Source organism: Mytilus edulis, chromosome 4 (genome assembly GCF_963676685.1).
Source record: "Mytilus edulis chromosome 4, xbMytEdul2.2, whole genome shotgun sequence".
In the NCBI taxonomy this organism is placed as follows: Eukaryota; Metazoa; Mollusca; class Bivalvia; order Mytilida; family Mytilidae; genus Mytilus; species Mytilus edulis.
In genome coordinates this window covers 8,369,691-8,382,658 of record NC_092347.1, presented here as the reverse complement: position 1 = coordinate 8,382,658, position 12,968 = coordinate 8,369,691, and the positions used below count along the sequence as shown (strand labels likewise).

At 31.9% G+C, this 12,968-nt stretch overlaps 1 protein-coding gene across 7 annotated transcripts in view; it reads right to left on the bottom strand.

Moving 5' to 3' along the window:
* Positions 1 to 12,968, bottom strand: part of LOC139518860 (probable ATP-dependent RNA helicase DHX34) — a 64,732-nt gene continuing 51,764 nt past the window's right edge. For all 7 annotated transcript variants that reach the window (XM_071310501.1, XM_071310506.1, XM_071310503.1 and 4 more), the window contains exons 21-28: positions 6,080 to 6,181; positions 5,428 to 5,574; positions 3,496 to 3,641; positions 2,853 to 3,085; positions 1,966 to 2,133; positions 1,504 to 1,612; positions 1,005 to 1,156; positions 1 to 250 (exon numbers count right to left, since the gene is read on the bottom strand). In XM_071310501.1, the coding sequence (XP_071166602.1) occupies positions 96 to 250; positions 1,005 to 1,156; positions 1,504 to 1,612; positions 1,966 to 2,133; positions 2,853 to 3,085; positions 3,496 to 3,641; positions 5,428 to 5,574; positions 6,080 to 6,181 (1,212 nt within the window). In that variant the 3' untranslated portion in view covers positions 1 to 95. The remainder of the gene's footprint in view (positions 251 to 1,004; positions 1,157 to 1,503; positions 1,613 to 1,965; positions 2,134 to 2,852; positions 3,086 to 3,495; positions 3,642 to 5,427; positions 5,575 to 6,079; positions 6,182 to 12,968) is intronic.

Sequence of the window (12,968 nt, the reverse complement as noted above, 5' to 3'; positions counted from 1 at the left end):
TTTTGTGTTGGGTTTTTATTTAGACACATATTATAAAACTTAATTTCATGACAAAAAGTATTTTTGAAGCTAATTTCAATGCAGTTCTACAATGTTTAAATTCTACTGCAACTTTTTTTATGTTTCAATATTTCAGTATTTGTAAAGTGATAATCCTTGTCACATTTATCACAGTGATAAGATTTTCTTAATGGATTCAGTTGTATATTCTTCTCTTCTTCTATTTCCTTCTTCACTTCTTCTTTTGTTGCTGAAGTAAAATAAAATTGAATACAAAACTAAAGTGTTTTCAGATTTTCTTACCTTCAATACTGATGATTTTATTATAAGTACAAATAAAAAAAAATTGAACTTAAAAGTCCTTTGGGGATTTCTTAGATAAAAGATAATGCCATTTCAAACCACAAGATATTTGTTAGACGTTCATTATATCTAGTTAAATGTGAATTTAGCACTTTGATTGATTTCAATATTTTTCAGTAGAATACATCACCCCTATTATTTAAACTAACCCCTCATGTTACTGTAAATCTAAGAACTCTCTAAGAAGAACTGTATGAAATAGCTTCTTAAAATTTGGATATATTTATTAAACTTAGGGTTGTTACAGAAATAAATGTAGCATAGGTGTCAACTTTCCAAACCTTACAAGGGGGAGATTTGCTCTCAAGGAAAATGCTTTGGGGGAGATTTACAGTTACACCATTGTTTGTGCTTTTTCAGAGGCTACTTACTTTTTGGTTTCCCATCTAGTTCAAAAAGAAGCAGGTGAATGAAAACTTATGACTAACTTACAATTGGGTAAACCATATTCTAAATAGTGGGAGAGTATAACTCCTGCACAGGAGCCTGAGCCACAGATTCTGGAAATATCAGAAAAATATCGTGAGACTCTGCTGAGATTAGGAGAGTTGAAGACGATGATGTTGGGAAGTTAATTCAGATACCCTCTTTCCCAGTTAATATCTACAGTACAATGTTATAGTCTAAGCTTTTATTCGTACCATTTATGTTTGCACTTTGGCATTCTGATTCATGTCGTAACCTTTCTAAGACTGTGACAATAAGAGAGGCTTTACATCTAGGACAGGTCCAATGTTTCTGCATACTAGATGTGTATTCTCCCCAAATAGCAGCTGAATCTTCATCTATCAAGCTATAAACATGATAAAAAAATGAAAAAAAATCTTATATAAATATCACTAATATCACCAAAATAGAAATCACCATTTTGAATAATAGTTTTTAATTTAAAAATTGAAATGAAAATCAGTAGTTTTTGCCACACATCGAATTACTGACCTGGTCAGAATTTAAAGGATGACAGTCATTGACCTAACTTTGTTACCATAATGTTTTATATATAAATCATCCATTAATTGTTAGTCTTATTTAAACATGTCTTTTCTTTCACAAAAATGTTACATTTATATTTGTTATGTATCTGACAAGTTATTAGTGTGTAAGTATACTTCTGGCAATAAACCATACTACACAACTCACCAGTTATGACATAAGTAATCATTAATTTGAATTCCACCTTTCACTGGATGGATATCATTCTTCATGTTAGACAAAAATAAACCACTTGGTAGATCTGAATTTTCATCAACTGAAACAAAAGCAAGATATCTTTATGGAATATTGAAATAAGGCCCACCTGTCATTTGAACAAAAGTCAAAACACGGGTATTCCTGCCATTCAAGTGTCTGGCCACCACTGCTAATGATTAGATGTACATTTGACATATATGTTTGATCAATCAAAAGATTAAAATGGCCATCATATTGCATTGGAGTCAAGTCTCACAAAAACTTAAAGGAAAAAAATGGATCCTTTATCAAGGACAGCTTTTCCTAAGCCTGTTATTTATTATAGTTATCTAATATTAGTCAGGATAAATTCATCATAAAAATCTTAGCTGTTTATTATATGCCTTCTTGTAATAACATTGTAAAACCAACCTCTTCCAGGTCCCTTGTAAACATATTTCATTTCAGCAGTCATAACTCGTCTGACAGCATACAACACATCACTACTCAGGAACTCACTCAATTTCTCTGCTAATATTTTCTCAAGTTTTCTAGCTCTAGGGTTTATCTTTTTTTCTTTGTTAAAACTTTTAAATGTATCTACAACAAAATATTATCAATTTTCATTGTAGTTAACTAGATGCATAATTGATATTTTCACAAAATATTCTAATACTACATAAAGTTCAAATTTAAAAGAAAGATAATCATATTGAGCAAAACCAATAAAGAGGCACTACAGTACACTACCACATTACTTATATGCTAAATGACAAATCTCACAATGTAGTCAATAGTTGCTGCTAAATCTGTCAGGAAAATTTCAAAACTAACAAATAGTAAATAAATATGGTTCTCACCAATCATTCTAACAAAAGCCAGGAAAATGTATGTTAATTTATTATTCATAAACATCATATTTATTTCTATATTTTTAAATCTGCTGCAAAAATGCCTATCTTATGTACACACAATCAACAAAATATACATTGATTTTAGATCAACAAAGAGAAAAAGTATCTTTTTACACAGAGAGAGTGTATTGGAAACATATATGATAATATATCATCATGCTATCCAAGTTTTGCCATGTAGCTCTGAGCATTATAACATACAATACTCACCCTGCAATCTTAACTGAAGCAAGTTTTGTCATGTAGCTCTAAGCATTAAAACATTAAATACTCACCCTGCAATCTTAACTGAAGCAAGTTTTGTCATGTAGCTCTAAGCATTAAAACATTAAATACTCACCCTGCAATCTTAACTGAAGCAAGTTTTGCCATGTAGCTCTAAGCATTAAAACATTAAATACTCACCCTGCAATCTTAGCTGAAGCAAGTTTTGCCATGTAGCTCTGAGCATTATAACACTAGACAGGATATCCTGGGCAATCTCAGCATCAGGGAACTTTATTTCTAACCATCCATCACATATCAGTCTGGTACAATCAGAACTGGTATCCAGGAAGTTAGAAAATAGGGTAACAGTCTGTAGAGCAGGAACTCTCATGGTGTTCACTAAGTATGGTTTGTCAGTTTCCAGTAATTTTCTGTAAAATTTAACAATTTTACTATGTTATCTTGTTGGATAGAGTATAGACAATGTGTCAGATAAGTACAAGAAAAAAAAGAAAAAAAATCTAGATAAAATTTGAAACAATAATAGATATCTATAGGACAATATGACCCCCTTACTCTATCATATTTCTATGTTAATTTGTTAAATGAAACCAGAAAACCATGGTCAAAAATTTTATTTAAAATTTCACATCATCATCAACATTCCAAGTTAATTTGAAATTGTGCACTTAGAGATTTGCCTCTTCAAACAAAATCCATGAACCTATTATATGGAGAGTACCAATGAATTAACAGTATATTGAATACTTTGAAGAATTAAATAAGTTAAAATTGCCTTCACAGTTTAAAAAATGGGAGTTTTAGTTGTAATGATACCTACACATAAGTTAGCAATTGGTGTTTGTTACTTAGTTTCCCTCTTAAATCACTGGGTCCAACATTCTGTTTCTCTGGCTCAGGTGGCTGTAGTAATTCTGGCTGACTGGCAAACACAGAAGTTGGATGAAGAAGCAAAAATGGTTTGTTCTGTAAAATATGGTAGGTTCAAAATAATTCAGAAGCAAAACTGTGAATGATAAATTTTAACTACAGTATGTTAAATGTACAGACAATTCAGCTATAATGACTGCATCTAATAATGAAAATCATCAAAACATAGCTTAAATTTAAAGGTGAAACATAGAAAGAAGTTTTATTTAAAATATGCACTATTTGACAGGGGTGTGGAAATATTTGTTCTGAGCACTTGTCCCTGGGCAAGTAAAACTGTAAATTTCACTTGTCCGGAAAAAAAGTCACTTGTCCTGATGGTCCCAATAAATATTGAAGTATCAAATTCATTGCTAGCTAATATCATGAATATATGATTCTTAGCACTTTTTTGCATCACAAACAAATGAAATCCATTTATTTATATTGTGTAAACCTTTAGGAAAGTAGGAAATGGGTTAATATCAATGGGACAGAAACCTAACAGCAAACCAACCAATGAGATAACATGCAGAGGACAATTTTACAGCAGTTTTTGTATAAAAATTGTAGCCTGAGTAGGTATATATACTAATTTGAGAGGACAGTTAGTGAACATGGTGAAGTTTTGGTGTTTCTCTGAACTGACACACGTTTTGTTTCTTTAGTAATTGTCTTGAGGGGCAATTCAATCATCTCTTCTATTTACCACTTTGACAACAAATGATGCTGACCTGTCTTCTATCAGATAAGACAACAAATTATTTATTTAACGAATTTCCATCCAAGATAGCCAGGGCAATCTAATATACACGATGTCTCGCTTCCCAATCTTTTTTAAAATACGTGTTCTTCTCCATCTGCGTTTTAGGTTTTCTACTCGACTCATAACTCTTTTTGTCTTGCTTGACCGGTGTCTTTAATATTTAATATTTATCAGTCTGACTGTCGATACAAAAACTAAAGAAATGATACTTCCGGTGAATAATGGATAAAACCTAATCGACAATCCTGGGTCAATGGACAAAATCAAATCACAATTACTGCAATGTAATGTTACGCGACTCAGGTTCGCATATATATATACCTATTTTTTATCAATTTCGTTATCGATCTATTTCGGTATTATGTAATATTTATCGTCATGGAAATTGATGATTTTACTCGCTGACTATTGGTTTCTTTACATAAATTAATCATCTTTATATATTTTGGAATTAATTCTATATTTTTGTTGGATTTGGACTTTGTCTTGTATATTTTTTTTACTTGTCCACGGGCAACAGAGACAAAAATAATTACTTGTCCGGTTGTTCAAATGTACGAGTCGAGCGAGTCGGGCATAGCATTTCCACACCCCTGTTTGAATATGTCAGCTTTACTCATTTGCTAATTTTGCATTATTAATATCAACTCTCTCTTTTTTTTTAAGTCAAAGTATCCTTCAATTTTATATGAAAGTATCCATAAAAAGTCATGAAATTTTCATTTATATATTTATTCTTATTCATTGTACATGTAATGTAAAACAACAAAACTGCTAAAGTAAAAAAAAAAAATTTTTAAATTCTTGTATCGGTATCAAGTTGATCATCTTCTTTAATAATTCATTCTACAGTTATTTGACATTACATTTCTTCTCTTGTCTCCTTTCAGTATTATGGATTATACCGGCATTTTAGTTTGTGTTAAGAGTTAATCTTTTTTTCTATTTTCAAATTTACTATGTTTGTTTGTGATTATTTTATGTCTGAATTTGAAAAAAAATTTTTTTTTACATAGTAATGTGACTTTCAGTGTACATTTATAAGGACAATATTATATTACTGGATGTTAGATATACCTTTGTATGGAATGATTGTTCTGAGTCAGATTTATAAGAGTTAGTATCATCATTTATAGCTACTTGTGGATACAGTCCACTACACAATATAATCTTCAACAAATTTATATCCTTCAAGGTGAAACTTCTACTTTGGTTTGAGATTGTCTGTAAAGATAAATTTCATAAAAATATAATCAACAGATAAACTGGTATAAAATATTTCAATACTTTGGAGTGATGTCATCCAACATTCTTTACTCCTTTACATGCTGTCACAAGTACTAAACCATAGAATGGTAAGGGAATTCATAAAACTGAAGTCCATTGAATAGCTCAGAACAATTACAACAGATATATACAAATAAGTGCAGAATTAGATAAAAAATAAATAGATGCAAAAATTGCTGAAGGATAGCTTTTGCACAAATAAAAACTTTAAATTTTTAATACATTTTTTGTTATGCTCTATATCTTGGAATCACAATAATTTATCTTCAATCTTTTGTCTAATGTCCATGTTGTCCAACAATATCACTCTACCTGTAATTTATTGAAGTCATGTGACAACCTGAATTCCAAACTATTGTTTTGTATTCTCACTCTACCTGTAATTTATTGAGGTCATGTGACAACCTGAATTCCAAACTATTGTTTTGTATTCTCACTCTACCTGTAATTTATTGAGGTCATGTGACAACCTGAATTCCAGATCTTTGATATCTGTTCCTTCATTCTCATCATCTTCTTCTTCTCCTTCACTCACTTTGAACTCCTGAAAAAACAATGTGCCTCCTTTCAAAAAATTTTGAAACAAAATACCTTTTCACAGATCATTTAACTTTAATAAGTTTCAAGTCAATAGTTCAAGCGGGACAGATTATCAGGTCAACCTCGACAGATTTCCAAATAGCAATAAGGTGTATACATGAACATGTATATTTCAGAACATTCAAATACAAGATAAATGATGAATTTTAGTCTGTTTTGTAGATTTTCTTATAATAGCTGAATTTTAGTCTGTTTTGTTGATTTTCTTATAATAGCTGAATTTTAGTCTGTTTTGTTGATTTTCTTATAATAGCTGAATTTTAGTCTGTTTTGTTGATTTTATTATAATAGCTGAATTTTAGTCTGTTTTGTAGATTTTCTTATAATAGCTGAATTTCAGTCTGTTTTGTAGATTTTATTATAATAGCTGAATTTTAGTCTGTTTTGTTGAATTCTTATAATAGCTGAATTTTAGTCTGTTTTGTTGATTTTATTATAATAGCTGAATTTCAGTCTGTTTTGTAGATTTTATTATAATAGCTGAATTTTAGTCTGTTTTGTTGAATTCTTATAATAGCTGAATTTTAGTCTGTTTTGTTGAATTCTTATAATAGCTGAATTTTAGTCTGTTTTGTAGATTTTCTTATAATAGCTGAATTTTAGTCTGTTTTGTTGATTTTCTTATAATAGCTGAATTTTAGTCTGTTTTGTTGATTTTATTATAATAGCTGAATTTTAGTCTGTTTTGTAGATTTTATTATAATAGCTGAATTTCAGTCTGTTTTGTAGATTTTATTATAATAGCTGAATTTTAGTCTGTTTTGTTGATTTTCTTATAATAGCTGAATTTTAGTCTGTTTTGTTGATTTTCTTATAATAGCTGAATTTCAGTCTGTTTTGTAGATTTTATTATAATAGCTGAATTTTAGTCTGTTTTGTTGATTTTATTATAATAGCTGAATTTTAGTCTGTTTTGTTGATTTTCTTATAATAGCTGAATTTCAGTCTGTTTTGTAGATTTTATTATAATAGCTGAATTTTAGTCTGTTTTGTTGAATTCTTATAATAGCTGAATTTTAGTCTGTTTTGTAGATTTTCTCTTAATAGCAGGGGTCTGTTGTTCGACTTGTCGTTAGCACTAACACTGTGTTAAATTTGCCTAATCATGTGATTAAATTTAATCAAGTGATTAGTTTGTTGTTCAACTTGTGATTAACTTTAATCACTTGATTAAATTGTAATTAAACTAAAACACCTATAATTGCTGCGTTAAATATTAATCATCTCATTAAATTCAAAATGGTGGATGTTGTCCAATGGAATTTAGGACCTTTGCCTAGAAAAGAAAGAGTTTTTAGGGGCCAAGACCCTCTACAAATGAATTTTTCTGATGAGCAGTTACGCCAAAGATTTAGGTTTGGAAGAGAAAGCATAGAGTTCATTTCAGACTTGCTTAGAGATGACCTACAAAGTGCAACTGCAAGGTGCACAGCACTGAGTGTTGAGGAGCAGGTTATGATGTCTCTTCGTTTTTTTGCCAGTGGTTCACATCTTCACGTTATAGGTGACACTATGGGCCATGACAAAGCTACCGTGTCCCGGGTGTTAACTAAATTTACGGATGCATTAATTGCAAAGAGGGACCAGTTCATCAAATGGCCATGTACGCCGGATAAGTTGAGTGAAGCTAAAAATGGTTTCTTTGAAAAAGCAGGCTTCCCCAATGTTATTGGCTGTGTAGATGGAACACATGTACGAATTCAAGCCCCCGCAGATGATGAACCAAGCTTTGTTAATCGCAAAGGCTTTCACAGTGTGAATGTGCAAGGGATTTGTGACCATAATTGTAAGTATTTAAAGGAATTGAACTGCGTTCCGTCTATCTTCCTCAGTGAACTTTGTCTTGTTTGAACACATCCGGTACTTCACTTTTCTATTTATAGGAGTCATTTATGTAGTCAAGGTCGTTTAAAGCCCCCCTCGTCGTTTCTTGTTAATCAGTTAAAAGCGAGGTAACTCTAACTTGCTTTATGGCTAACAGCGATCGGAGCAGATTCGTTTTTTTCTTAGGGACTGGTCATTTTCTTTCAATTTGGGTTCGGGGATTGGATGGGAGGAAACAGTGGAATTATTCTGGGTTTTTTTCATGACCAATGAGGGCAAATAAATCCTAGACCCCCTTTTAAAGACACTAAAATAAGTATAAGATTTTACTTGGTAACAAGTACCTGCCAATTACTCTACCAGTTAAACATATACCAAAATAACGTAACATAGTAAACTATGTTCAATGATTTCTTTAACCAACTACAGAGAAATGATAATCAAGCCAGTTTCTCTAATTCTTCTAGTTACCAATGACCCATTTGGGGTGGGGGGGTGGGGGGGGGGGGGGGGGTGCACACCCCTTTCATGGGAAAAAAAATTGGTTGATTATATAGGGAATCATTTAATAAAGCATGACTTGAGCGGGCCCACCCCTTACGTCAGTCAGCGCCGCCTCCCTTAATGACTATAGTCTAAGTGTTCATTTTCATGTGTAAACGTGTGGCCAAGTTTTGCAATGTTGCATGTCCACCGATATCCAGACATGGTGCGAGAAAATATTTTTGGAATATCTTCTTCTTCTTCTTTAGGTTTCTATTGATCCTTCAATTATTGAAGATTATTCACCGGGCGTCGACTATAACATTTATAATTTACACTAATTTAGCAACAAAAAATCAAAAATAACAAAATAAAAAAAATCAACATATGTACATTTGAAATATATGATGCTACTGGACACAGAACAGTCAGAAATTGTCGTTTCTGTATGCATAATTGAGCCTGATGAATTTGATATCAAAGAATACAAAACTAGCATTTTTTTGTAAAGATGAAATTAGATAGCTGACATGGTTTAAATTAAAGTAAGACCACCAATTTTCCCGGTATCAAATCATCTACAAAACAACATCAATGAATTGCCATACAATTATTCACAGTAACAATGATATGACCTTTTACATTGAAGGGTTAAACTTGCATCAAGTCGTGTTCAGACCCTTTAATACAAAATAAAGGAATATGGAGTAAAAGTGCACAGGGCCTTATTTCACACAAAGTCACTACATAGAAAAACACCAATAATCAATGGTTAAATTTTTAATTCCTGTTCTTCGTCTTGATAGTTGCTGGAGGCCTTCAACATTAACAGAATCACTTAAATACCGTAAAGCAATGTTAAGATGGTCCTTAGTGTCGACTTAGAAGTACTTGTACTTACATTATAAAACTGCACTGTCACTATATTTACATCTAGTCATAAAAACATCACCAAAGTCTACGAACATGACATGACAAGAACAGACAGACATATCCAGTTTTACTGATTATGAGATTTATATGTACGATGTTTGCTTTATCCTACATACCGGACTACTTTTAATGTTGTCTCCGTAAAATCTAAAAGTCTAAAATTACAATGAATCTATGTTTTTGTTTTGAGACACGAATATTCTTAAAAAATAGGTAAAAGTTAATTGCATGTCAGTGCAAGAAAGAGTCAGAGAAACGCTCATACTGCATGATTTTGCGTATTTTTCACAGAGTTTCCGGGGGTCTTGAGTGGCTCCCTGACCCCTCGCCAAAATATATTTGCCTCACTATTAAAAGAACCTAGTTACGGCTCTGACTAAGTCCATATATTAGAATACTCGCAGTTACTGAAAGCTATAAAAAAAAAAAAAGAAGATGTGGTATGACTGCAAATGAGACAATCATTATCCACGAGAGACCGAAATGACACAAAAATTAAAAACTATATAGGTCACCGTAGCAGTACAACTGGACGTAGCCAGTTACGTATACATCCCAACAACAGAAAGACACCAAGTACAATTATGAGATTACTCGCAGTTACCGACATCTTGATCAAAGCCACTATCAATTAATTATAAAAAAAATTGCATCTAAGAATAAATTTCCAAGTCCCCCTTTCTTCTGTTTCAATGATTCATACAAAAAAAGAAGATGTGGTATGATGGCCATTTTCAAATGAGACAACTCTCCACAAGTAACCAAACTTTGAAGACTTGTCCAGATCTGGCCGCTATATTTTTTAAAAATAATTTTTGATATCAATTGATGAATATGAAATTTCGGAGATGTGGTACAGTTGCCATTGAGGCAAGAACATATATATCAATGAATCGACAGGACAAATTGTGAAAGAAAAATCAAATCAAATCATAAGAATATAATAAGTACTTATTTGGATCAAAAACCATCAAGAATGGTCTATGAATTGTTGTTTAGATATATAATAAGTACATTTATATCATTCATATTTCAAATTTTAGGTCTCTTTACAAATGTAAGTGCAAACTGGCCAGGGTCATGTCATGACGCCCATGTATTTAAAACATCTGCAGAATCAGTATACCAGTATAGAGCAAGGTGCTGTATTAGGAGACAGTGGTTACCCATGTCGTCCATTTCTGCTAACACCATTTAGGCAACCAATAGAACAGAAAGAACAAAACTTTAATAAAGCTCATATATCAACAAGATGCACAATTGAGAGAACATTTGGAATTTGGAAACAAAGATTTCGACTTCTAAAAACTGGTGTAAGCATAACGAACAAATACTGTTCATATAAGTTATTATTTCAATTAAGTATAGAGGACATGAATACATGTTTTGCAAATTAATAACATGGATGGAGATTCAACCAGCAAAGTTTAGAAAGCTTCTTTTATTAAATTTACTCTTTATAAGCAACTCCAAAGATTTTCACGTCATTATTTATATGACTGTTTGTTTGCTTAAAGTACATAACCAAACATTTCCTAGATATTTAGGTATTCTAATTCTGTGTTGTGTGTCTCCCTTGTTGTCCTCATACCTTCTTATTTCTATACAACATGCATATTCATCTCAATTATTTACGAAAGTATATCAGGAATAATTCTTGTTTTATTATTGCAAAGTATATAAGAATGTTTTTTTGTTTGTTTCAGGGTTAATTCTACAGTCCCATAAACTCTTGTCATCCAGTTTTTTTTTATGTTAAGCAAACGTTCTGTTCTTTCCTCCGTTGATAGATGTACCATCATGGAGTGGATTATAGTGTTAAGAAGTACATTTACCAAGTTGTATTTTCACATATTGAATGGAAGGATTGTGAGGTTTTGGCTACCAAATTCAAGAACTTTAAATCACTACAAAAAAAATGCTCAAAACGCATGTACAATTTTTGCATTTTGGGGTTATTCTTAGAGGTTCTCATTTGAGTCATTCCTATCTCTGTGCTAACAGTTTGAAATAAGAAAACATGACATTTAGACATTAGACCGTTCGTTTTCCCGTTTGAATGATTTTACACTAGTAATTTTGGGGCCCTTTATAGCTTGTTGTTCGGTGTGAACCAAGGCTCCGTGTTGAAGGCCGTACTTTAACCTATAATGGTTTACTTTTTAAATTGTTATTTGGATGGAGAGTTGTCTCATTGGCACTCACACCACATCTTCCTATATCTATATATGAGCAAAGGATTGGGTTTAAAATTATACGGATTAGAAACACTTTCAAGGAGTCAAAGGCATGTAAATACTGGGCAGATGACCTATACGTTTCACATATCATTAAGTATATAAGAACCATGAGCTTCTTGATGAATGTTCCACATTCTATGGAATTCATGAGACTACAATTTTTAAGAAAGGTTTCAAACCATTCAATTTCCATGTCTCTATTCTAAAACTTAACATGTTTTAATTACAGATTAGAATGAGACCAGACCGAGCATGTAAATTTATTGTAGCGTGTGCGATTCTACACAATATAGCCATGATGCTGAAAGAACCGATTATAGCTAATGATGATATTCCAGAGGAACAACCAATGATACAACCATACATTGGACAACAAGATGGTCGAGGAATAAGGAACCACTATGCAACAAATTTTTTCTCATAATAAAAAAATTAGTTGAGAATAACTTTCATACAAATTTTGTTTTAAACTTTCCTTATCATGATACTAGTAATCACCCTTCAGTTGTACATACATATACTGTAAATTCTGAAATTATTGAATGTATTTATTAAGGGGGACAGTCATTGTCCTTTCTGGAAATCTTTTAAGTGATAAACATGTTTTTAAAGTACACAGAACAGTAACAATTAAAAAATAACAACATTAAAACAAAAAGCGTTTTTTTAAGAATCTTCAAAACAAGATGACATGGCGGCAAGGTATGCAACCTGAGAACCAGTAAGTGTTGGTGGAATGTTATCATCTTCATTCAATTTTCTGAGCAGTTGTATTTGAAGAGCAACCTTTTGTGACTGTTTTTTCTCCTTTTCTGTCTGCTCTTTTACTAGCCGGCGCTGTTCTGAGTAAAGTTCCATCTGCTCTTTACACACTTTGACCTGCATTTGGAAAACATCTTCTTGTGTTACACGTCTTCTTTTCTTGATATTATTAACACTGTGAACAGATATATTTTCTGCTGTCGACTCACTCCTTGCAGTTACAGGTCTACTGGCCGGTAGCTCAACATTAGTATTTAAAGGCAGGATGTTCGTTACCAATATCCGTGGAGATAAAGGTACTCTTGTAGGTGTTACAGCATTCACATCTGGTTGTTCAACAATAGCATTTTCAATCTCAGCATCGTCGTCAGATTCCTCATTTGCTGAAAATATAAATGAGTTGTACATTTTGACCCCAGAATGTTATATAAAAAAGTTAGCATTTATAAAAAAAACATTCATTTTCATGAAAGATTGATTTTTCCTAAG